We start from the raw sequence: 26,489 nt of genomic DNA, 5'->3' as shown, positions 1-26,489 counted from the left end.
ATCTGCCCCATTCATGACATCTCTTTTTCAAATTCCTGAAATTCAGTGGTTTCATCATTTCATACCTTGATTATATGGCAAGCTCCACCTGTTCTAAGCTATTCACTCTTGACTCCTCCTGAGCATCCTCCACCAGGAAACCAGAGATCCTTCCAAACTGCATAGCCTTCCAAGCCTTCAAACCTTCCTGTGGGGTCCACTGTTAATAGAGACAATTACACCCAAGTTTCTCAGCAGAGCGTTCAACTCCATGGATGACAAAGCTCTGCTCTTCAGCCTTCTCTCTCATCCCTTTCCCTCCTTAAACTCTACCTCTAACTCCAGAGAACTATTTCTCATTTTCTCAAGTGTGCCACACACTCTTGATTATTGACTGCATTTTCTTCTATCAGAAACCACCTCCATGCTACCTTCATCTAGCTGAATACCACAGAATAAAACTTCCTTTAAAAAAAAACACCTTATTTTCTTGACAACAGACACTGGACTACCATTATATGACAACAAATTATCTGTGGTAGGATGTATATGCACTTAAACACTTGACATATGGATTTTATCATCCACTTGGCTTGCTGATTCTTCAAGAAAACCCTTAGGATGATTTGGTTAATATCACTTATGATTCTAGTTCTATGCCAGAAATGCACTATCCATGTTCATTCAACATTTAAAAAGTACCTACTGCGTGCAGACAGATGCACTGCCCCAGGCACTTAGGAAGCTTATACAGTAGTAGGAGGAAACAGCCAACAAAAGAGTAAATAATTTACACATCAGAATGTGCTTAAGTGCTGTTGAGAGAAAGGACACAGGGAAAAGGGGATGGGAGTACCACCAACGATGAAGACAAGGTGGTCACTAAAAGCCTTATTGGGAAGGTGGCATTTGAGGAGAGGCCTGGGGAATATCTGGAGAAAGGGTACTGAGGGCAGAAGGAAGGGCAAAGGCTAAGATCTTGAGACCTAGAGAGTTCATGGCACAGCAAGGAGGCCACGGCTGAAGCAGAGGGGGCAGAGAGGACAGCTGAAGGGGAAGAAGCCAGAAGGGTCTGGTGGGACAGACAAATACATAGGATATATACGGAATGTGGCCTTTTATTTAGGGGAGCTGAAAGCCACTGGAGGGTCTGTAGCAGAGGACCACTCACTCCCTCTGCTGTGCTGAGAGGCCCCAGTAGGAGGACAGAAGGAAGACTCAGTAAGGAGGCTGGTATAGTGACGCTGGCCTTCAGTGTCTGCTGGACAGCACTTGCTCTGGAAAACTCTGCCTGGTTCTGTGGGTCCACATCACCTGCTTCCTGGCACTGGACGCTCTTGTCACAGAAGATACGATGTGAATGTGTTAGTCACTCAGTCATGTCTTGACTCTTTGCAACCCCATGGACTGCAGTCCGCCAGACCCCTCTGCCAATGGAATTCTCCAGGTAATACTGGAGTGGGTTGCTAGTCCCTTCTCCAGGGGATTTCCCCAACCCAGGGATCGAACCCAGGTCTCCTGCATTGCAGGCAGATTCTTTACCATTCGAGTACCACAAAGTACCTTAATGGCCTATTTACTTATTCCAAGTTCCCTCTAGACTATAAAACTCTATAAGGGCAGAAACCATGACTCTTAAATTCTGATATGGTTCAGGATCTGTGCCTTGTACACAGAAGGGACTCAACAAATTTTTGTTAAATAAATGACTGAAATTTACCAACAACTGAAGGGCTGTCAGTCTCCCCAAGTAGTGCCCCAAATCAGCAGAACAGGAAATTTTAGGTTTATGAGTTTAGTGTTTACTACTTAATAATCCCTATTATTGACTTATAGAAACACTGTGGGCAGAGAAAAAGGTAAGGAAGTTAATGTGTGAGATCAGACCAGCCCTGGTGAGAGGCAAGAGCAGGGATTTAAGGAACTGTATTTTGAGGATGGAGGCATTTGAAATTACCAGGGCTGAACATCCTTCAAAGTGTTTTATCTGGGTTTGTGAATATGTAAGTCCTTATCAAAGAAACATCTGAGAGGATAGGAGGAAGAAGGGAAGGAGGGAGGAGAAGAAAGAGAGAAACCAGGAGAAAAATGATTAAAAGGCAGTGTCTAGATGTTACCTTTTAAATCATCCTGCTTTGGCAGCACTGTGGGTAAGGGAAACAGAATTCACCAGGAAAAAAAATAAGCAAGAGTTCACTGCCTTTCTTAACATCACTGGCAACTTCCATCCCCTACCTTCTCCTTTTTCCTCCAGCCTTGCTTCCTGGAGCTCTCTTGCTAAGCAGCACTGCAACCTAAGCCCTCAAGAATGAGTTGAGGATACGCAAGGAAAATAAAAACAGTCATCAGCCTCCACACAGGATGCTGTAAAAGCCAAGAGGAAGCAGAGGGAACCTTCCCTGCTCTGGGCAGAGTCCAAGTGGAAGGAAAGGCCTGGGTTTGGAATCAACCTACTGTTTGTAAAATCAGGACTCTGCCAGTGGCTAGTCACGTGACCTTGAGTAATTTAGCATCTTGGAGTCTTAGAAACCTCGTCTCTAAAATAAAGATGGTGATATATACTTGATAGCATCTCAGAGTGTTAAAAATAAATGTTTTTTAGATCCCTGGCAAAGAGTGACCACTTAGGCATGGCTGTTGCCATTTTTCACTACATGCTCAGCAGTGCCCTAGGATGTACTGAGAGTTTCAGTCTAACTTCCTTGACAAGAAGGCTACTCCAAGGTACACACTAAGATGATCTTGGTGAAGCAAGAAAAGAGACGGGTGGGGGGTGATGAGATAAGTTAGGAGTTTGGGATTAAGACATACTGCTCTACATAAAATAGATAAAACAACAAGGACCCACTGTATAGCACAGGGAAGTCCACTCAACATCTTGTAATAATCTATAATGGAAAAGGATCTGAAAAAGAGTGTATATGCGTATATATATATATATCTATATATCTGAATCACTTTGCAGTACACTTGAAACCAATACAACACTGCGAGTTAACTATACTTCAATTAAAGAAATTAACTTTTTAAAATTTTTCTTTTTTAAAGAAAAAGTAGGTGATTTGTGTAATGACAAATCTGAGACTCAGGAAAATAAGTGTATTTATTTTCATTTATTTATAAATAAATAATTTAAATAAAAAATAATAAAAAATTTATTTAAATAAAATTTTCATTTATTTCCATTCTCATAAAAAATGAAGGCAGATCCCAGACTCTCTTAGGATTTTGATTCTTTGTTCCATGGGGTTTGGATTTCTGGCATAGAATCCTCTTGTGGGTAGGAGTAAATGTTGTGAAAGTACAAAAACAACAAAGAATGCAGAAATTAGGGGCTGCAAATAGAGAAATTAGGGGGTGATTCAGAAAGAGCTGTCTAGGGAAAACTGGATTCAGATGTGAACATCTGCTTCCAATTAAAGTCTCAGATTCTTCCAGAAGCAGTGACACAAACTGGAGACTCTTTCATTGGTTACTAATTGCCAAATACTCCTTTATTATGCAATTTGCAGATGAATATGAATGGAGAAATCAGTTGTTTTGCCCTCTTTCAATAACCATTTTGGGCTCACTTCTAGCACAGTGTCAGTCTACATTAAGTTGGCACTAGGATGCAGAACCCCTTCTACCATTATCACCTCGGATTCTACGGCTTTTCACCTTGCAACTCTGTTACTGTTCTCTGCTAAGCTATCCTCTTCAACATGTTGCCTTTTCAGAGCAAATAAATAGGAGCTATGGGAACATGTTAATTAGCTGTGATCAACAAGCCCCTGTGTGCACCTTGATGCACCTTCCTGGCACCCTCACTGTGTAAGCTGTTGCAGTGTGCTCATTCCCTGCTTTCTATTTCCTGCAGGGCCTCCCTATGTACCCTGGAAAGAATGCAAAGCACAGTCCAGCTGGGCTCTGCCGAGGCAAATCAACGCTGTAAACTTGCACAGTGAGGTGGAGATCATTTTTCCTGCCACTTCTTCCCCTCAATGGTGTTTAATTATTTACCCTGCTCTCTTTCTTATGGGTGTCAATAAACCTAAATCACCCTGGACTTGGGAATACCCGGGCACCTGGACAAGAAGGAAATTAACCAAAGGCTTGTTGCCTAAGCAGAAATGGGGCAAAGATGCTCTGGGGCCCCTTCCCCTAGGAGGTCTTTATTTAGGAACAAATAAGGAAGAAGGAGCATTTGAATTGCTTTGTAGTACACGCGGACGCACCCTCACCACGCTGTCTCACATCCAATTGTGCACATTTCAACATGAATTTGTAATCAGCACGCACTTGGTGAATTTTAATAGTACTGAGAATGTAATCAGAGTAATTCAGGCTGAAATCCAGATGCAACAGCATAAGACTAAGCAGAAATACACACATATCACAGGGATCTGATATCAAATCTATCTATAGTGACCAATCCCTACATCTTTGCCTTTCCCCTCCCATTTAGGTCAGTATATCTTCACAAATTTGGGTTTAGATAGCCCTAGTTTGATGGATACCAGGATGTATTTGTGATGTACGCCTTATCCTTTTTTTTCCTTCACATGGTGTTTCAGGGGACATCTTATTTCATTCTTCTGTTTTGGGGGCTTAACCATTTCAAAATGTGCTTTGTTAGGTGTATTTGACCTCTTTGTCTCATTTTTCAGAATGGATAACTACAGTTCACAGTTTAATGGCTAGGGAGTGACCACCTTGAGACCACACCTTTTGGGTTTTTTGTAGGGGCCGTGCTGTGCAGTTTGTGGAATCTCAGTTCCCCAACCAAGGATTGAACTGGGGCCCTCGGGAGTGGAGTCTAGGGAATTCCTGCCATCTAATGATATCTAAGACTCAGTGGTTGGAAGCATGTGAGACTATGGTTCTGGCTTGGGCTGTGCCTCCACCCCTCAGCATGGGTAACCTTGGGCACCTCCCTTCACCGGTGTCAGATTCCTCATCTACAATGAAGAGTTGGGCTAAAAAGTCTCTGAGGTTCTACCTGATTCTCTGAAGCACAATGCCTCAGGCAAAAGACCCCTTCCTCATCTATCACACTCCAGATCACTGGGTAGTGTCCTCAGATACAGTACTTTGGAGGTGAGCCTCCAGAAGCTCCAAGACCAATAAGGGGAGCTGCCTCGAGCCTGGGCTCGGGGAGGCCCTGGCCACAGGGACCAGGGAGCCATGTAGTTAGAGGCTCGTGGCCCTTGTTCTGTCTTCTGCAGCTCCCAGAGATGGGTCCGGTTATGGAACTGTGTGTACAATTAACAAGGGAGGTGGAAAATGCAATCAAACAAAAGCACACTTAAGCTGCCTGGTCTTATCTCTGTGCCCCCTCCACCAGCTTTTTATCATGAAAAATTTCAAATATACATAAAAGTAGAGAATTGTGCAATTAACATTCATGTGTCTATCTTCCGGTTTCAACAGCTATCAACTCATAGCCTATCTTGTCTCTTTACATCCTCAGTCCTTCCCCTGCCTGCTTTCCTCAGATTCTTTAAAGCAAATCACAGACATTAAATCATTTCTCTGATTTTTACTGAGTGTCGCTCAGTCGTGTCCAACTCTTTGCGACCCCATGGACTATACAGTCCATGGAATTTTCTAGACCAGAATACTGGAGTGGGTAGCCCTTCCCTTCTCCAGGGGATTTTCCCAACCCAGGGATTGAACCCAGGTCTCCCACATTGCAGGCAGATTCTTTACCAGCTGAGCCACCAGGGGAGTCCAAGAATATTGGAGTGGGTAGCCCATCCCTTCTCCAGCGGATCTTCCCAACCCAGGAATTGAGCTGGGGTCTCCTGCATTGCAGGTGGATTCTTTACCAGGTAAGCCACTATTTGTCTCTAAAGGATGAGGATTCCTCTTATAAAAGAGAACCAAAATACCCTTATTGCATCCCTTTACAAAAAATATCTTCCACATAATCAAACATCTAGTCAGTCTTCATATTTCACTAATTTCCTAGAATTTAAAAAAAACATAACCGGTTATTTGAATTATTTGGCCCTGTCTTTCTAAGGGCTGAAACTGAAGCTGAAACTCCAATACTTTGAAACTCCAGTACTTTGGCCACCTGATGTGAAGAACTGACTCATTTGAAAAGACCCTGATGCTGGGAAAGATTGAAGGCGGGAGGAGAAGGGGACGACAGAGGATGAGATGCTTGGATAGCATCACCGACTCAATAGACATGAGTTTGAGTAAACTCTGGGAGTTGGTGATGGACAGGGAGGCCTGGCGTGCTGCAGTCCATAGGGTCGCAAAGAGCTGGACACGAATGAGCAACTGAACTGAACTGATCTTTCTAATATTCTTGATCAAAACCTTCCCTTCCTGCTATACTGGGCCATTCAAAGTCCTATCTAATGCACTTGCATCTCTGGTCTCATGGTCCTAACGCTGCTCCTCATCCTTACATGCCATTCCAACATCTTTCTTTTTTTCCCCACCTACTCAAATTTAACTGTAATTTTTAGGTCACGGTTAAACCACACCATACCCATAATCATCGATCCAAGAGAGAGCGATTTCTCCCTCCTTTGAAATCTTTGAGCATTTATTGTTTCTCTTCCTCTTTTTATTTACTGCCTGGTAGCATGGGTGGTTTTCCCACATCAATCATCATCCCAACTGGATTCTAAGTTCTTTGAGTGTCATGACTTGTAATTTTTTTGAATCTCTCTATAATTATTAGCGAAGCGTTTTAGTTACAGTTGCTGTTCAAAGTACCAAATAATCAATTAACGACCTTCTGCCAGGTACATGAAAGAGGACTTCTGCTTTGAGAAGCCATCACATAGCCTCCTGCTCCTTTGTAAACATTCTGACCCCATTATGAAGGTGATTTTTCCAGCTTAAAGGCTCATTAGGAAACTGTATAAGCTATGTGACTTGTTGCTTAGAAAAAGGCCTTCCCAAGGAAAGAAATCCTGTGAGGCAGACTGACTAAAGAATGGGCTTCCTAGCCTGCAGGTTGATGGCCACTGGCCCACTAAATGGAGACCTGTCAGGGTAGACAGCCATCTCATCACACTGATTGAATCTGTGTTATGAAATGCAAGTCTGGGGCATCACCTTGGTTGGCAGAAGCTCAAGGTAAGTCAGAAAGAGAGAATCCATTAACTTGTAACATATGGCAGAAGATGAGCTATCATCAATCTTGTTTTCAATAACACAGTATCAAGACCTCATTGGGTTCTCCAAACATGTTTCCTGAAAAACAGTGACCCTCAGTAACTACCAAATGGCAAGAAACTAAAGGATCTTCCCTAATGTAAATCCTGCCCCACATCCTGCTAATGCCTGTGTTCATGTACTTGCGTGGTTAAGAGGGCAGGGTTGACATTGCTGTAGAAGCACCTAATCTCTCCACCAGCGGGGTGTGGAGAGTAGAGGTGTGGGGTGTGGGGAGGCAGAGAGCGGCACAGCCATCTCACAGATGTGAAGTGGCAGCTTGTGTGGTTTTGATTTGCATCTCTCTGTTGATTAGTGATACTAAGCGTCTTTTCATGTACCTGTTGGCCATCTGTATGCCTTTTTTGGGGAAATGTCTATTCACAGCCTCTGCTCATTTTTAAATCAGGTTGTTTATTTATTTTTGATGTTGAGTTGTATGTGAAAGTCACTCAGTTGGTTGTGTCTGACTTTTTGCGACCCCATGCCCAGGGAATTGTCCAGGCCAGAATACTGGAGTGGGTAGCCGTTCCCTTCTCCAGGGATCTTCCCAATCTAGAGATAGAGCCCAGGTCTCCCACACTGCAGGTGGATTCTTTACCAACTGAGCCACCAGGGAAGCCCAAGAAAACTGGAGTGGGTAGCCTATCCCTTCTCCAGCAGATCTTCCTGACCCAGGGACTGAACCAGGGTCTCCTTCATTGCAAGCGGATTCTTTACCCGCTGAGCTACCAGGGAAACCCAAATGTGAGTAGTATGAGTGCACATTTAAGGCAGCAGGACGCCCACAGTACACACAGTTCTCATGCTCTATGAAGACTTGCTATTACTTCCTTGAGCAACCAGTATACTCTTTCATTCATCAGGCAGAAGTTTTCCTTAGGGCTCAACTAAGGGAGAGGGTCATTCATGGGTTTTATCAGCTCGGAACAGAATCAGCTTTGAATTTAATCATTTGTACTATATTCAAACTATAAAACAGATTTTAAATATTCTCTGTTATTAAGTAACACATGTTGCTGTACTTCTGCAAAGGATTATTCTCAGATCTGGCTCAAGTCTTACTAAGATCATTCAGAATGGAATGAACAATAAATATTTGATGGTATCCTTCCTAAAGCTTCTTGAAAACCAATTTTCAAGAGCCCCAGGGTGTTAACAGTGATCAAATTATAAGATAAACCATTTTTCTCTTGAAACAGAAAGAAACTTCCTGGCTTCTTGAACAGGAATAAGGTAAAACTCTGAGGTCACATCAGACTTTCTCACAAAAAGCCTGCTGTGTTTGTACTGGCTGCGTGCCAAAAGGCAGACAGGGAGAAAAGACAGACTGAAGGGTAATACATGCCCTCTTACCAAATAAAAAATACCTTCAGAAAGAGCCCACATGAAAAGCTGTTCAGGACAAAACTATCCAGCTTCTCTAAAATCATATTCAAATTGTAGGTCAAGGTGAACATGGCCATGGGCCATGGCAGGTTTGAGACGAATGGTACAAATAAGGCAATTAAAACAGGAAGACTTTCAAAGAGAACCCAATCAACAAAACTCACAGGAGTATTTATAGCTAATTATATCTCTTAGAAGAATTATCTAAAGTAGCAACTGAATTCCACTTATTTAAATATCAATTACCATAGTAGATTCTATAGCTATCAGGTAAAACTTAAGTCAAACCACATTTCCTGAAGCTAAATTTATAATCGCTATAAAACTTGATCCTTTTGCTATGCTCCAGAGTTTTGTAAAGTAAGAGACCGAGGCTATTTGTTGTTGTTGCTATGAGACACTTGTTGCTATTGCTATGAGACAAATGTTGACGTCACACATTTCTGGAGAAGGAAGGAAAATGATAAGTTCTTACCAAGTAATCATCAGGCTTGATACCAAAAAGTTCTCTGAAATATCGGAATGCTAGTGGAGCATATGTCTTAAATCTGAAGTCTGGGTAGTGATGTGCTGGGGTCAGATTGCTCCCTTCACTGCAGTTAAAATGTTAAAAAAAAAAAAAAGAGAGAGAGAGATAAAGAACATCAGCAAAGACAATTTTGACTTCAAATTCTAGCTCTATTAGTCCTGTACCAATTTCCCCTCTAGTAAAATATCCCTTGATACTGAGTCTCTCTAAGCTACTGTCACAAAGGCCAATGGCCATCAGGGAAAAACAGCTGCTAATGCAGCAAGGGACACTCCAAGCTCGCATTCCCTGCCAATCAAAATGTGTCTTCAGCCTGAAAATCCTTCATGCCCCTGTGCCTCCTTTCTGGGAAAAGCACTCCATTCTCTCCAATGAAACCACTGCTATAATGCTTTAGGTATAAGATCCAGTGTTTTGAGCAATTTCAAAAATGCATTTTTTTTTGGCCATGAATTTTGAATATTGCATAAACATTTTAAAGTAGGAATAAGTAAAATAAGTTAGCAAATGTCTCACCAACAGAAAGAACCAACACAGTGGAAATAGATGGGTGCTAAACTCTTTCTTATATCCACAGTTACAGGGAAAAGACCTTAAATATTTAGGGATTTTAAAACCTATTTTCCATTCCCATACATATCATGATTTTTTTCCTCTTCTGGGTTCATCATCTTTGAAAATTTTTGTACAAAATTTATGACAGGTATAAGGTATAAGGAGATCAGCAAATACTCATGCACCTAAACTGTTGCTTACGAAATAAAATATTATTCATGTCGTTCAATTGCCTTTAGTACTTTTTATGGATCATATACTCCTCCTTCTCCTTAGAGACAACCACTACTCTAAATTTTTATGTTTATGATGTTTACCCTCCATTTTATTCTTTGACTACATACAGTAAGACATTTCACATGACATTACCTAATTTTTTATTGTAAAAAAATTTTTTTATTTAGAGGTTCAGAATCCTTTTTCACCACATTCTCGGTGGGACACTGAGGCCGGTCTTTCCTGGACATTACACAAACACACTGTACAAATAGAAAGGCTTTCGGCATACAGCAAGTACTTAGAGCCCGCTGCAATTTAAGGTGGCTGAGGTCTGTCAGATTTGTTTGTATCAGTACCTGACACATGGCAGACAATAAGTATTTTTTGAATGAAAAAAATGAGTTTAAGATAATGCTAATTCAGTAAACTTGATTCTTAGATGAAGCTTAGGTTCAAAAGTCAACATAAAAGGAAAAAAAAAATCACATAGTCCAAAATCATCCTTAAAAACTATTTAGGAAATGACCTGTTCAATATATCGTGTGGCTAGTTTTCCCCTGCATGGTTACACATGACCGTTTCTTTTGGTGACTTCCAAAAGAAGTAGTAAGCTTGTGTTGTTAGGGGCCATCCTATAACAACCAATCTTCTCTGGGAAGGCCAGGGCTGCACTCAGGCAGCAGCAAGGCACATACAGGATGGGAGTGACACAGGAACGGAGGCTGCTTGGGAGAAGAACTCACATATGACCAGATCATCCGCTCACTGAAATGGCTATTGTTGCCCTAAGCAAGCACAGTTGAATATTCATAATGCTTGTATGATACCCAGGCATGGTGTCCAAACATTTCCTCATCCCATATTTTGGGATTTATGAGACATGCACTCAGTTATATGTCTTATGGGACTGCCAAAAGGAATGATTTTGGAACTTACATAATTATAACTTGAAAACATGGGCTGTGTAGAAATAAGAGATTAAAAGCAAAGAGGCTCATAGAGACCTCTGACATCTTTTCTCACTGTTGCAAGCAAGTAATGATAATCTGAAGCAGGCTACTTTCAGTGGGTCAAGACTGTTGCCAATTTTTTATTTTCTCCCACTCTCTTATCTCCTTTCTATCTCATGCAGTCAAAATAATTCATTATATTACAGATCACCTTCAACATTCAAGAGTAAAATAAAACACCCGTTCCACTTACATGGAATTATTCTTCAAATGACTTATTCCGATGCAGTTGGGGACTCAATATTTTATCAGAGAGGATACAGTATTTATTACTATCATTTTTGGTTACCGAGAGCTTCTTGAGTTGTTCACCTCTCCCTGAATCTACCACTAATTGCAACAGCTTTCCTTGGATTCACATCTCCCTGACTACTGTGCTTCGTGCAGAAAAGGTGTGAAAAGGATAGTGTTAGGTTTCCCTGGAGATGAGACAGGCAGACACATGTGTGCATACACACACACACACACACACACACAGAGAACATCTCTAGTTAAAGAAAGGGAACCTTTATTTCCTTACCTATCCACCCTGACCCCTGATGGCTGGTATAAAAAGCCATTACATCACTAAAAATGAAAAAAATAAATTGAATCTATTAATAGCTAGCTTTGGGCCACATTAAGATATAAAGAAAGGTATGGATCAACTATGATACAGGCTTGTCTATGTGGGGTCATCAATAAATTATATTTGTATAATGGAGACAATGAACAGAGAACAAGGATAATACTTAACAGAGGCATTACAGGAAGTGGCAATTTCTTCACAGCATAATTAACAGATATTAATAATTAACTGCTGAGGTTATACAATCTTGAACTTCTCCACTTGCCTGAATGGAGAGGAACGTTCCCTAATAGTGGATCATAATACATGACCACTTTTCATTTGTTTTTCTCCTAGTAGATTATAGTTCATGAATTCTGCTTTCCTTTGACAAGTATTAAGACTTTGCATTCTCTCAAATCACACTGGACCCCCTATGTGGGAGCTGAGACTCTCCTAACTCCCTGTATTTCAGGGAGACTTGCGTTCAAGTTCCATCTCTGCCACTGACAAGTTGTGCTCTCTGAGACCTGGTACCGAGCCTCTAGAAATGACATGGCAGAGTGGGTGAAAATGTGAGAGAAAGACCATGCCCCGGCACATGTGGAGCCCTCAGTGAGTTTGGATGAATGAGGTTGCATGGAAACAAGAGAGAGCCCAGGGTTGAACACGTCACATGAAGAATCAGGTAGCTAAATGGTTTTTTTGTTTTTTTAAAGCAGGAAAAAGAAAGTGACAAAATGAGAAAATACTAGGTTGGCTAAAAAGTTCACTCGGGTTTTTCTGTAGCATTGGGTTGAAAAACACAAATGAACTTTTTGGCCACCCCAACATGTGCAACTCATTTCACAAAAAGCTAACCTTCCAATATAAAGAGCTCTAAGATACAGCAAAGAAAAGACCAAGAAGTTATATATTAATATTTTTTAAAAATAGCCAAAGGTATAATCGGGCGGTTCACAGAAATGGAAGTACAAATGACTTAAATATATGAAAAGATGTTCAACCTCATTTGTCACAGAATAAATGCAAATTAACTGTCACCAAGAGATCATTTTCTCCCTCAGATGAGTAAAAATTTAAAACTTTGCCATAGCTCAAGGGAGACTAGCACCCTGAGACACTAGTGGGAAAGTAAATTGATACTTTTTATTTGGAGGACATTTTTTACAACTGTCAAAATTACAAATGTATATATAACTCTTGATTTAGCAAATGCATTACTATATGCTAAACTAGTGTTTGTATAAAATGACATATGTGTATCTGGTTATTCATTATGGCACTGTTTATAAGGATGAAGGATTAGAAGCAACTTAGATGTCTCTCAGAAGGGAAGTCAATTAAAGTTCAGTCACACACTGGAATATTATGCAATTATTACAAAAGAATGAGGAAGCTTATGTAACCTCCGTTATGCAGATAATACCACTCTAATGGCAGAAAGTGAAGAGGAACTAAAGAACCTCTTGATGAGGGTGAAAGAGGAGAGTTAAAAACCTGGCTTAAAACTCAACATTCAAAAAACTAAGATCATGGCATCTGGTTCCATCACTTCATGGCAAATAGATGGGGAAAAAATGGAAGCAGTGACAGATTTTATTTTCCTGGGCTCCAATATCACTGCAGACAGTGACTGCAGCCATGAAATTAAAAGACACTTGCTCCTTGAAAGGAAAGCTGTGACAAACCTAGATAGCTTAATTAAAAAGCATAGAAGTCACTTTGTGGACAAAGGTCCATAAAGTCAAGGCTGTGGTTTTTCCAGTAGCCATGTATGGATGTGACAGTTGGACCATAAAGGTGGCTGAGCACCGAAGAATCGATGCTTTCAAACTGTGGTGTTGGAGAAGACTCTTGAGAGTCCCTCGGACAGCAAGGAGATCAAATCAGTCAATCCTACACTCAAGCAACCCTGAATAGTCATTGGAAGGACTGATGCCGAAGCTGAAGCTCCAGTACTGTGGCCATCTGATGTGAAGAGTAGATTCATTGGAAAAGACCCTGATGCTGGGAAAGATTGAGGACAGGAGGAGAAGGAGGGAACAGAGGATGAGATGGTAAGATAGCATTACAGACTCAATGGACAGGAATTTGAGCAAATTCTGAGAGTGAAGGACAGGGGAGCCTGGCATGCTGCAGTCCATGAGGTCACAAAGAGTTGGACGTTGACTTAGAGACCAAAACACACTGACATGGTGATATCTGAGACACATTAAGTCAAAGAAGGTTGATGCAAAATACTGTGTATGGCATGCCAACACTTGTATACAAAAACAAAAAAAATATATCTTTGGCATGTATCTGCATAAAAAAACCCCTGAAGGATGTACAGATCCCTAGTAACAGAAGTCAGTAGAGCTAGACACTGGGTACAAAAGGGACAGGGATGAAAGGGGCACTATTCACAGTATTTCTTTAAAAAGCATCATGAGGATTAACCCTTCTATGTATTACCATTTACAACATTACTTTTTTTTTTTTAAGCTGGGGGTAAAAACCATAAGCCCAAAACAAAGCTCTGCACACTGGGTACCACACAGCAGAAAGGTTCAGCAACCCTTCTGCTTAGTAAGCTACTCCAGTGAATAACAAATAGCAACCTGACATGAATGAAGCTCTACTGAAAGAAATGCAAATTACTGGACTGTTGGCCCCAGCTGGAGGTTGTCAGGAGGTACAGGGCACAAGAGCAACACCACACAGCAGGTGCAGCGAGGATCAGCCAGCAGACCTACGGGGGACCTACAGGGTACCTACGGGGTACCAGTGTGGGTGCTGGTCCACTGGTGTCCAGCACAGAGGCTCCTCTGCACATGCAGGAAATGCTGAGCCAAGGCAGCAGACACAACTGCAATCAGCATTTGTCCACTGGCCAGTGGGAAAGCGCCACCAAAGACCCCTGAGGGCTTTCCAGCCCTGAGCCTGGCGGCAGCCATCAGGAGCAGCCAGGCATCTAGACTCAGCAAAACTGAAGTCTGCCAAAGAGAAGACTTCGTCACAATTTAAGACTTAGGTCTCTTCAACCGGTTTAAAAAAGACCCCAGTTTCCTGTCTCAGCATAAAATTGAGGCTTTGGAAATTTCAGCTACGATGTTTTCAGCAGTGATTTGAGATGTTTGGATCCCGTGAGCTGGTAAAATTTCAACAATAAAAATCTGGAGGCCGAAATGTCATACATTTTTAGTTCTCTGACTTAGTATGAACAGAATGTTAGTTTCTAATTTTAAAAAATAGATATGAAACATGCAACAAAGGTTTACTGTATAGCACAGGAAACTATAGTCAATATTTATAATGACCTATAATGGAAAATAATTTCAAAAATAATATATGTATATATGTATAACTGAATCATCTTGCTGTGCACCTGAAACATTGTAAGTCAACTATATTTCAATAAAATTAATATATATTAAGAAAAAAATCTTTAAAAAATCTTGAGGCCCACATAGGATCTCCAATTTTATTTTGCCAAGTAAGAACCTAAATAAGTAAGCCAACACACAGTTCTACTTTATCAAGTTACTAAAGAAAGGGTTTGTTAACCTCACCAGAGGAGGAAGAAACTTCAAATAAAAAATGATACTTTCTCTATCTTGTTCTTTTCTCCCTTATTTCATCAAGAAGCAGTTAGAATTTATTATGGATCAGCTTTGGGATTTTGATATTTACTCTTCGGAGGTGGGTTCAATTTTCAATTTAACTGAAATTAATTTAAAGTTAATGCTTGTCTTCAGTCCAAACGTATGTTATTTCTCAATGGCAGTAAATGTTTAGGGTTACAATGCTGAAGCTTGAGGAAGCAGTAGCTAGCATCTGGAATTTCCCATTTAGCAGATAAGGAAGTCAGAACCTAGGGAGGGAAAGTAATGACCTAAGTTAGTCAGGAACAAACAAGAGGAGGAGATTAGATTTACACCAAGGCAGTGGAACAGTCAGCAGCAATTAGGTTGGCCTTAATTTCAACCTGATCTTCCTTGGTTAGTCTTCCTTTTTAGGATCCTGTTAAAGGTTTCAGGGTACAACCTCCCCAAATACCCCAATTATCTCCCCATCCCCATGCTCCCCATCCCTAATCATGCTGCAGGATCAGGTGGGCTGAATTTGATTAGCCATTTAGGGGTTCTCATTTGTACGTATCGTGAACACCCTGCTTTGCATGTGTGGTTTCAGAGCCTGATAACCAAACGCTATTTTCAGTGGCACTGAGTGGAGAGATCTGATGCTCAGCAATGGGGTGAAATTGATTTAGTATCTCCAGGACTCTTAAGAGGCTCAGTTTTGGAACTGAGGCCCAGAGCTTTGATGTTTTAGAGGCAACATTTTATATATGGTAAGCTTCCTTGATTTCAAACTGTAACTGTTAGTTAGTGGCCTCCTGGCAAAACGAGTGGGTCAGCAACTCCTGGGTGACAGATTTATTACAAGGAATTGGCTCATGCAGTTATGGAGGCTGAGAAGTCCAACGATCTGCCATATGCAAGCTGGGGGCCCAGGAAAGCTGGTAGTGTAATTCCAATCCAAACCCAAAGGTCTGAGAGTCAGGGAAGCCAATGGTACAAGTCCCAGTCTAAGTCTGAAGGCCCAAGAATCAGGAACACTGATGTCCCAGGGCAGTGATAACGTCTAGGGCCTGTGGGGCTCCTGGATACAAACCCTTTCTGTATCCTCCATTTCTTTGATTATAGGAAACAGCCTTCATTCAGTCTCCATGACCTTCCCTGAGTTCCACTGGGTAGATTCAAGTAGTTAACTAGGGAACGGAGGGGATGTGAGACCAGGGAGACAGTCAAGAGCAGCCTTGGGGCAAGGTCCTGTTTTCCCATCAGTGGATACACACAAAAATATCTTCGAGCTATTCTGCAGATACTGAAGCCCCCTCCAGGTGGAAGGAGTTCATGATTAATGGTGGTATGCTGCCCACAAGCATGAAGACCCCAGACCAGTTAGACGTGAAGGCAGACTCCCGCTTACTTCACCACCAACCTGTTAGAAGAATGTCCATGGACTTACCACACCCTCTTTGAACAACTACTATAAAACTCCCTATCCTCCCCAAGTGGGGTCACATGGTTTGAGGGCATTCGCCCACTGTGTTCCCCTTTGCCTGGCAAAGCAATAAAGCTATCCTTTTCTACTTCACCCAAAACTCTGTCTCCAAGTTTTGATTTACCACCAATGTACCGAGAAGCTGAGCTTTCAGCATCAGCAGGAGATGTCCCATCTCAAGTAGGGAGAGAATCAGCCCTTTTGCCACCTTTTTCTTCTATTCAGGGTGATGCCCACCCAAACTGTGAGGTGATCTTTTTTTACTCAGTCTACTGATTCAAATGTTAATTTCTTCTAGAAATATCCTCACAGACACACCCAGAAAAAATGTCTTATCAGCTATCTGGGCATCTCTTAGCCAGTCAAGTTGACACATCAACTTAACCATCACACCTCCCATGAGGCAGGATAAGTGACTTTGTCCTATTATACAGATGGTGATACTGAGACAAAGAAAACTTAAGTGTAATACAATTGGACCAGTGACACCACAGTCCAGGAGCAAACTAGCGGTGGCACCAGTCTTCAGAGTGAACCTGTGTACAGCAGGGCATGCAGAAGCAGCGTCAGGCATTACTAATTGCCTTTGCCAACTCGGGCAAGGTGGACATTGCTTAGTTTTCACATACAACTATTTAACCTAGGTAATAGAAATTGGTTTTTTCTGTTGCCAAATCAGACAGTGACAGTGTTTTTCCATTCTCCTGAAGGAAAAACAAAACCAACATAATGAAACAAAAGACACACTCCCTGCAGGTGCCAGTCTCCTTCTGCTGAACACATCTGTGATGGGTACCCCTGAGCTGCCTTCTGGAACACAAGGTTGCACCATCTTTTGAGGTGAACAAGCTAACAGCCAGTCTTTAAAAGTGAGTAGCTGAAGACAGCTGAAATTCCAAAACTAAAGAACATATTCCAGGGTGTCATTTACTGGGAACGTGTGATATCGTCGTTCATCACCTAAATGCTAAACTTCTAAAGTAGTTATTAGCACACTGAAAAATTATGTTTACAAGACAATTTCAAATAAGTGAAAATGTTATGTAATATTCAGTGCATGCAACAAATTTTTCACTTTTGAATTAAAGGAAGAGGTATATAATCTTTATTGACAGGAAATTATCTTTCCCCTATCCCCACTACATAAATATTGAACAAATATTTGAAAAGTTTTGACTTGAAGGGACCTTGTATTATTGGCTTTACCAGCAACAGTCACACCTCTCATTTAATCCTGAGGAGAATATTCTGGTAGCTTTGTGTTCTATCCACATCTATATAAAACCTTGTATGGAAAAAAACAGGTATAGATCAAGGGTTAGCAAACCTTGTAGAGTCTTTGTTACAACTACTCAACTCTACTGTTGTAGTGGAAAAGGAACCCTAAACAATATGTAAGTGAACAGATGTGGCTGCTACAATTAAACTTTATTTTAAAAAAAAAAGAAGCATGGGGCTGGCTTTTTCTCATGAGCTGTAGTGTGCTGACCCATGGTACAAATGGATTCCTGGATGAGTTTATGTCAGTGAAACTTGAAATGCAGGTGGTTGGCTAGTCTGTCAAAACCCTAAATGTAGCACTGATATTTGGCAATGCTTATACGCATCTTTGACATATATGTTTGCTTGTCATTTAGAATAATATCATAGCTCAGTTGGTAAAGAATCTGCCTGCAATGCAGGAGACCCCAGTTTGATTCCTGGGTCAGGAAGATCCCCTGGAGAAGGGATAGGCTACCCACTCCAGTACTCTTGGGCTTCCCTGGTAGCTCAGCTGGTAAAGAATCTGCCTGCAATGTGGGAGACCTGGGTTCAATCCCTGTACTGGGAAGATCCCCTGGATAAGGGAAAGACTACCCACTCCATTATTCTGGCCTGGAAAGTATAGTCCACAGGGTCACAAAGAGTCGGACACAACTGAGTGACTTTCACTTCACCTGGTGATTCAAATAAATCCCGAAGAAGAAAATCCATCAAACCTAAGGGCAGTCTGCAATGATCTTCACATCAAGCTAAACTCCAGTGAGTAGATGAAAATACAGGCGATTTCTTTTCTTTCTTTCTTTCTTTTTTTTTTTTAAACAAATTCTTCGATTAGATAATTATTCTTGAATATGGAAAGATATATTTATTGCCAGCTTTCAAACCATATTTTCCATCCCCTCTGGCAGTGATGGTATCTCCAACAGAGGAACAGAGGGATGGATTCAAGCTGGCTGTCAAGGGGCCAGATAGGTAGATTTAGTTTCATAAAATTCTAGAAGTTTTGTTCTTTTTTTAATTCAAAAAGAAATACCGTTCCTGTGTTTCATCACCATAGTATAGGGAGAAACAAAACTGTGGACCCAGCCACTGCTGAGTTCAAATCCTGGCTTTACCATTTACTTGGTTTATCACTTTGGGTTAAGACACCTAATACCTCAGGGCCTTAGTTACTTCATATATAAAATAGTTTTTTCTTAATGGTAAAGATGAAAAGTAATAACAATAATATTGTAGAACATACAAATATTATTAATAAGACTATGCTTAGTTCATAGTCGGTACTTAAACTTTGCCTCCTGTTGCTGCTTCTGGTTCATGTTTACATGGCAGAAACATGATCAAACATTCTCTATCTTCCTAATCCCATTTACACATGAAAAATCTACAACCTTGAGTTCTGGGTGGTACAGAATTTGGGGTCAAAAGATTAAGATATGGTCATGGTTCTCTTACTCATCTATTTTGTGATTTTGGAAGATCATGGAACCAGACAGTTAAAAAGATTTTTATATCATCCTTAAAATCTTAAACAGGTCTAGAGCTCTTTTCCATCTACAAAATGAAATAATCTGTGGTGCAAATATATAATATCTAAAAATAACTTCAAGCCACTTTAAAATAAAGAAATAAAAAATAACACAGTGCACTTCGTTGCTAAGGGAAACAGATTCTGCAGTCTCAGAACAGTAGTAAATTAAAACATCTCAAGGCACCCTAAGCAATTAGTTCTATGACCCAGATAAATGCATTGGACTTTAGAGCCACCAGAGACTTCAGAATGTTTCAACTGCTTGCAACAAGGGCCTCTCACCCCTAGGCAGGCAGAGAAATATAAGCGGGGAGGGAGCGAGCATTATTTGGCCCCTTTACTGAGTTGTAACTGACATACAATAAAATGTACAGTTTGTTAGTTCTCACATATGTGTATACCTATGAAACCACCACCGGAATCAAGAAACTGAATTTATCCATCACTTTGTGGGAGGGTTTTGATCGCTATAGTAATGAGATATTACTGGCATGGCCTGGGGATGACAAATGTTCAGTCTTGCACAAAGAATTAGCTCATCCAAAAAAAGTCAAAAGCACATTTATTGAGAAATACTGGGACCAATCCCTTTGCTAAACCAAAGAAGAAACTGAGCCCAGATGAGGAAACTGAGGCAAGACCCCATGTGAGTTTCTTGTTTTCATGTAAATGCATCTGGAGCATATATGTTCTTTTTAAATTATTATTATTGGAGTAATAATTATCTTTCCAATTATTATTGGAATATAGTTGCTCCAGAAAAAACATCTACTTCTGACTATGCTAAAGGCTTTGACTGTGTGGATCACAACAAACTGTGGAAAATTCTTAAAGAGATGGGAATACCAGACCACCTTGTGTGCCTCCTGAGAAGCTTGTATGCAGCTCAAGAAGCAACAGTTAGAACCAGACATGGAACAATGGACTGGTTCAAAATTGGGAAAGGAGTACATCAAGGCTGTATATTGTCACCCTGTTTATTTAACTTATATGTAGAGTACATCATATGAAATGCCAGGCTGGATGAAGCACAAGTAGGAATCAAGATTGGTGGGAGAAATATCAATAACCTCAGATACACAGATGACACCACCCTTATGATAGAAACCGAACAGAACCTAAAGAGCCCTTTGATGAAGGTGAAATAGGAGAGTGAAAAAGGTGGCTTAAAACTCAACGTTCAACAAATAAAGATCATGGCATCCAGTCCCATCACTTCGTGGCAAACAGATGGGGAAACAATGGAAACAGTGAGAGACTTTATTTTCTTGGGCTCCAAAATCACTGCAGATGGTGACTGCAGCCATGAAGTTAAAAGACGCTTGCTCCTTGGAAGAAAAGCTATGACAAACCTAGGCACAATATTAAAAAGCAGAGATGTTACTTGGCTGACAAAGGCCCATATAGTCAATGTGCAAGTTGGACCATAAAGAGGACTGAGTGCCGAAGAATTGATGCTTTTAAATTGTGGTGTTGGAGAAGACTCTTGAGAGTCTCATGGACTGCAAGGAGATTAAACCAGTCAATACTAAAGGAAATGAATCCTGAATATTCATTGGAGGGACTGATGCTGAAGCTGAAGCTCCAATATTTAGGCCACCTGATGTGAAGAGCCGACTCACTGGAAAAGACCCTGATGATGGGAAAGATTGGAGGCACGAGGAGAAGGGGATGACAGAGAACGAGATGGTTGGATGGCATCACTGACTCAATGGACATGAGTTTAAGCAAGCTCCGGGAGATGCTGAAGGACAGGGAAGCCTGGCATGGTGCAATCCATGGGGTTGTAAAGAGTCGGACACTACTGACTGACTGACTGAACAACAGTAGTTGCTTTACACTGATGTGTCAGTTTTGGCTGTAGAATAAAGTGAATTACATATATATATATAAAATCCTTCTCTTTTGGATTTCTGTCCCATTTAGTTCACCACAGAAAACTGAATAGAGTTCCTTGTACTGTGTGTTCTTTAAACAAGCAATACAGTATTCGCTTAAATTTTAGTCTGAATCAAATGTTTCATGTCACATTGACATTTAAAAGCTATACAAACTCTGAATGATATATTTGAATGTGACAGTGGACTCTTCTCAATAGGATCAGTCAGCTGGGTGCTCCCTTCCCCAGAGACATGTGTGTCATTCAGTGGCTGCTGCTGCTTTCTTGGAATACAGAGTTAAGGTTAAAGATGCAAAATCCAGGTAGATACAACTTTGGTTCTTTTTTCCTGAAGAAAAAAATCTCATTTTGTCTAAATCATAAAAATGCAGTATGCTTATGATAAACTGTCCATCAACAAAAGGAATCAAAACTCTCAGAAGGGCCCGAAAACAGTGTTAGTTGCTCAGCTGTATCCGACTCTTTGTGACCCCATGGACTGTAGCCTCTGTCCATGGAATTCTCCAGGCAAGACTACTGGAGTGGGTAGTCATTTCCTTCTCCAGGAGATCTTCCTGACTCAGGAATCAAACCTGGATCGTCCACATTGCAGGCAGATTCTTGACAGTGTGAGCCACAAGGGAAGCCCCCTAAAAGTGTCTATGAAGAACTTATTTATTAAAAAAAAAAAGACCTTATTTATGCACTCCTTTTTGTATAGTATCTCATACAGTGTCATGTATAATTCAGTTGTTAAATATAATTTTTATATTTAAGATATTAATTTAAAAATATTTGGGGTTTTATGTGCTCCAAGAACAAAATCTGTTATCTATTAGAACAACTGTTACTCTAAAATGGGAAGCAAAGTGCCAGCTCAGTGATTCTCAAACTTTTATGTGCTTAGAATCACCTGGAGCAATTGTTAAACAGATTCCTGGGTCCTAGCCCCAGAGTTTCTAATTTTGTTGATCTGGGAGGGGGGAGCCCAAGAACCTGCGTGTCTAACAAGTGCTAGATGATGCTGACGCTGCAGGCCTGAGGACCATATGCTTGCTCCTGGTGCCCAGCAACGGTTGGCTCTGTTGACTGGACAGCGTGAGTAGAAGAGATCAGCCAGGATGGAACACCCTGCTCTTTGTACACCCATCTTTGCTGTAACTGCTCTAGTACCGTAACTCACTGCCAGCCATCCTTCCACAAAAGGCCTCAAAAACAAAAAAAAAATAAGGTTGAAAGTTTTGAGTAGAGGCCCTAGAAGACCATGAGAATTAGAATATTCTGTAAACACATTTCAAAGAATTTGAGCCTAACAGAACATACCAAAAGATTAAGATAAACTCATGACCTCCTGACTAATACATACATTTTTGAATGATAGACTGTTAAAATACAAACACCAAGGACAATTTCCAGCTACAGAGAGAATAACAGTGTCATGAACAGACAGGATTATATCTTAGGTCTTGGGGTTGTCCATATTCTGCATGAAAACTAGTTCTCATAACTGCAAGGGAAACAGAGAAAGGGAAACTTCTAACCTTTCATAGACCAACTTTGTTCTTCAGCTAAAAGGGTTTAAAGCAAAATGAGGCACAGATGAACCTATTTGCAGGGCAAGAATAGAGATGCAGAGAATGGACATGTGGACACGGGGAGAAGAGAAGTGGGGCACGAACTGGGAAACCGGGATTGACGTGTATACACCACCATGTGTGAAACAGCTAGCTAGCGGGAACCCACTGCAGAGCACAGGAAGCTCAGCTCAGCACTCGGTGATGACCTAGATGGGTGGCGGAGGATGCGAGGGAGGGGATGTATGTATACAGATAGCTGACATACTTTACTGTACAGTAGAATGTAACAACACATTGGTAAAGCAATTATACTCCATTTAAAAAATAATGCGGAGATGATAAATTTTAAAAGAATGAGGCTGTCTGGGTTTCTAGCTGACGTTCTTTTATTTATGTGCTCTGTTGTGACTACATGGACACACTCATCTAAAGTTTTTATTTCTAGGAAGCTGATGCCTGGACAAAGAAATAAATTTACGAACCATTTCCCTGAAGATTTTTAAAGACAATGAAAACATGGAGAGGAAAAGTGTCACCCAACCATTCTCACTCAAGCCTAGCAATAATCGATAATAAAATTGGCTTATTTTAGAGAGAAACATTTACTTTAAAATAAATGACAAGTCAATCCTTATAGCCACAAAGACAATATAATTGCTTCCAAACCCCTAAGTTGAGTATCTATTTTTTTTCTTTGAAAAGTCCTGTCAGTGGTAGTGACGTTTCCAATTTAATAGTGAGTACTTCTCTTCTTATATTAACTGAGCATTAGACTTTTAAATTATTTGTTTTATTTTGGTATAGCATGCATAATATAAATTTGCCATCTTACCCATTTTTAAACATATACTTATGTGGCATTATGTCCATTAACACTGTTGTGTAACATCACTATCATCCATCTCAGATTTATTTAACTGATTTATCCCCCCCAGTATGGGGCTTCCTAGGTGGCACTAGTGGTTAAAAAAAAAACAAACAAAACTCAACTGCCAATACAGGAGACATTAAGAGATGTGAGTTTGATCCCTGGGTTGGGAAGATCCCTTGGAGGAGGACATAGCAACCTACTCCAGTATTCTTGCCTGGGAAATCCTATGCACAGAGGAGCCTGGTGGGCTACAGTCCGTAAAGTCACAAAGAATCAGACACGACTGAAGTGACTTGGCACATTAGCATGCATATGATAAAGTTAGAGGTGACATGTATGGGTAACTTGGGTGTCTTTTCAAATATGCTGTCAAAATAGGGGAATTCCCTTAAGTTTTCTGGAGGAGAGTTAAAAGAGGAAACACATGAGAATATTCAGATAGCAGAACCAATTACGGGTTCCCCAACTCATTTCTTAAATTAGGGCTACAGCAAAAACTTGGCACCATCTGCTGCGTCTCAAGTGCCCTCTTTTTCTAAACCTATGCAGACATCACTCGGTGATTACTGTACTCCTTCCCACTGAATTTCAAAGTCTTTCTCCATACGGTCTTTCAGGCATTATTACAACTAATTAATTACAGCTGACCCACAGGATGAACTCTATCTACCATCTGCTATAAAAATGCAGGCCATGTTAAAAAAAAAAAACGCAAGCCATTTAATGCAACGGAAAGTAATAATTACTTGGATTACTTTTGGGCACACCAAAGGTCCAACATGAACATCAGTACATAATGTATGCATGCATTGGTAGAAAAGTCTTGTACCAGTAGAAAAGTCTTCAATATGGGGATGTCACAAGAAAGGTTCCTTAGCATGGAAATCATCACAATAAACAATGTTCTTACCTGGGCAGGAACACACTTTCCACCACATAAAAATCTTGCATGAGAACATCTCGGTCTGGCTTGGAGGTGAGATTACCCACTGTGTATCCTATTCCCAGCTGAATAGCACCTTTGATGGCAGATGATGCAGTCTGCAGGGAAAACAAGGATTTCAGCGTTAGCCTCGGTAGTCAGGACCTTATTCAATGTCACGAGTAGCAAAAACAGGAGAGTGAGGTTAGATTTCTTCTCTTGTTCCTAAGCAACAAGGAAGCTAGGTTTAGAAAGATGACAGGATGCTTCTTTTGATGGAGAATCCTTTCCAAACATCAAGGACCCTTCATTCCATGAAATTATTTTGGTGGTTATCTTTCCTATAAATGTTCCCAAGGTCAAATTACCATCCAAAATCTCTTTCTTTTATTAAGAACTGAGAAACTTTCAACATATAGCATTGTAATTTCTACCAAAGGATAATCGGCACAGTCACATTTTTAAAAAGTCAGAAGTTCTGTAACATATGTATGGATCAGGAAGAGTATTTTGGCTTCATAAGAAATGAGAGAGTAAAAAATAATTTCAGCCTTTGGAATACATAAAATTTAATTTAAAAATTGCTTACTAGTCTTGCCAAGGGTCCATAATCAAAATTTCCTTCACTGATCTATAATAAAACACAGAGTTTTGGAACCTCAATATTTCAAATTTACTGCTTTTCTATTATTCCACAGTTAAACTGACATAATGTTAACTTGGAGGAATGACATATATATTTGTGTGTGTGCACGTGTGCATGTATATATAAACAGTTGTAACCAACATAATAGGAGAAATAGAATAACTTAATTTAGGAAAATCAGAATACATTCTTCTTAATGGTGCAAGTGTGGCATGTTTTTTTTACGCCTTGCAATGTTGAATATAGTACACACTGGGACAGAAGAGCCTGGCAGGTTACAGTCTATTGGTTGCATAGAGTCCGACACAACAGAGCAATTACCACTCTCACTCAGACAATAGGAACTAAACAAATACTTAAATCACTGGTTCTCAGCCAGGGGCATTTGACACTGGAGACATTTTTCAGTCGTCATAACCAGAGGTGGCAGAGCTACTGGCATCTAGTGGGTAGAGGTCAGGAATGCTGTTACAACATCCCACAATGCACAGGACAGCTTCTCATAACAACAAATTATCAAGCCCCAAATATTAGTGCTGAGGCTGAGAAACCATGCCTTAAAATGAATGTAATAAAGATCACCTGCTTAATAAAAAAATATTCTTTTTGAGTTAACATTTTCACTTAGCAAGTTCAAGACCCATCTCCATCTTCCCAGATGCTGCTTTTTAAAAAAATTTCTTCATGCTTTTAACATCAAAAAATCTCTCTCTTCTTGAAAAATGTATCCTCTTGATTTCCATGATAGAACACAGTCCTGTGTCCATGTCTACCTTTTCTGATAGTCTCTCATTTCTTCACTAAATTCTCATATTTTGTTTGCTATAATTGCTGTGTCCCTAAAAGTTGGATCCTTGATTCTCAAATTTCCTTAGTTATGCAGACGATCAATCCATTCATTCCTAATGGTTTCAAATACTGACTTCATGCATATGACTCTCAGAACCTACTTGGACACTGTTTTATCATCACAAACACAGTACACGTGGCACCAAACCATTATCTTACAACCAACCCCCCTACCTCCAAGCCTGGTGTCCCTCTCCCTAAGCTCTGTAATCCTGTCACTGAAGGGTGAACCCCAAGCAAACCACATCTTGCACAGGGCTGGGTCCCCAGGAAATATTTGCTGACTGGGCCTGAAATGGTCACGATCATTCACACGGCTCAGTCACTTCCACTATACAATCAGTAACCCTTACTATCCCATGGAGTCATCATTCAATCGCACTGCTTATTTCACTGCAAATATTATATCAGCCTTAGTGTGAGGACAACTAGAATATCTATCCCCTTCTGTGCAGTTAAGAGAACATCCTGGGGCTTTTCTTCTTTACATATGCCTTTTTACTTACGATC

General features: G+C 40.6%; 1 protein-coding gene across 3 annotated transcripts in view; it reads right to left on the bottom strand.

The window, feature by feature from the left end:
• Positions 1-26,489, bottom strand: part of PIP5K1B (phosphatidylinositol-4-phosphate 5-kinase type 1 beta) — a 471,859-nt gene that overhangs the window by 132,972 nt on the left and 312,398 nt on the right. For all 3 annotated transcript variants that reach the window (XM_055578263.1, XM_055578262.1, XM_055578261.1), the window contains 2 exons: positions 24,473-24,603; positions 9,005-9,122 (listed from right to left, as the gene is read on the bottom strand). In XM_055578263.1, coding sequence (XP_055434238.1) covers positions 9,005-9,122; positions 24,473-24,603 — 249 coding nt within the window. The remainder of the gene's footprint in view (positions 1-9,004; positions 9,123-24,472; positions 24,604-26,489) is intronic.

This window comes from Bubalus kerabau, chromosome 4 (assembly GCF_029407905.1).
Source record: "Bubalus kerabau isolate K-KA32 ecotype Philippines breed swamp buffalo chromosome 4, PCC_UOA_SB_1v2, whole genome shotgun sequence".
Classification (NCBI taxonomy): domain Eukaryota; kingdom Metazoa; phylum Chordata; class Mammalia; order Artiodactyla; family Bovidae; genus Bubalus; species Bubalus kerabau.
This window is presented reverse-complemented; position numbering and strand designations above follow the sequence as displayed.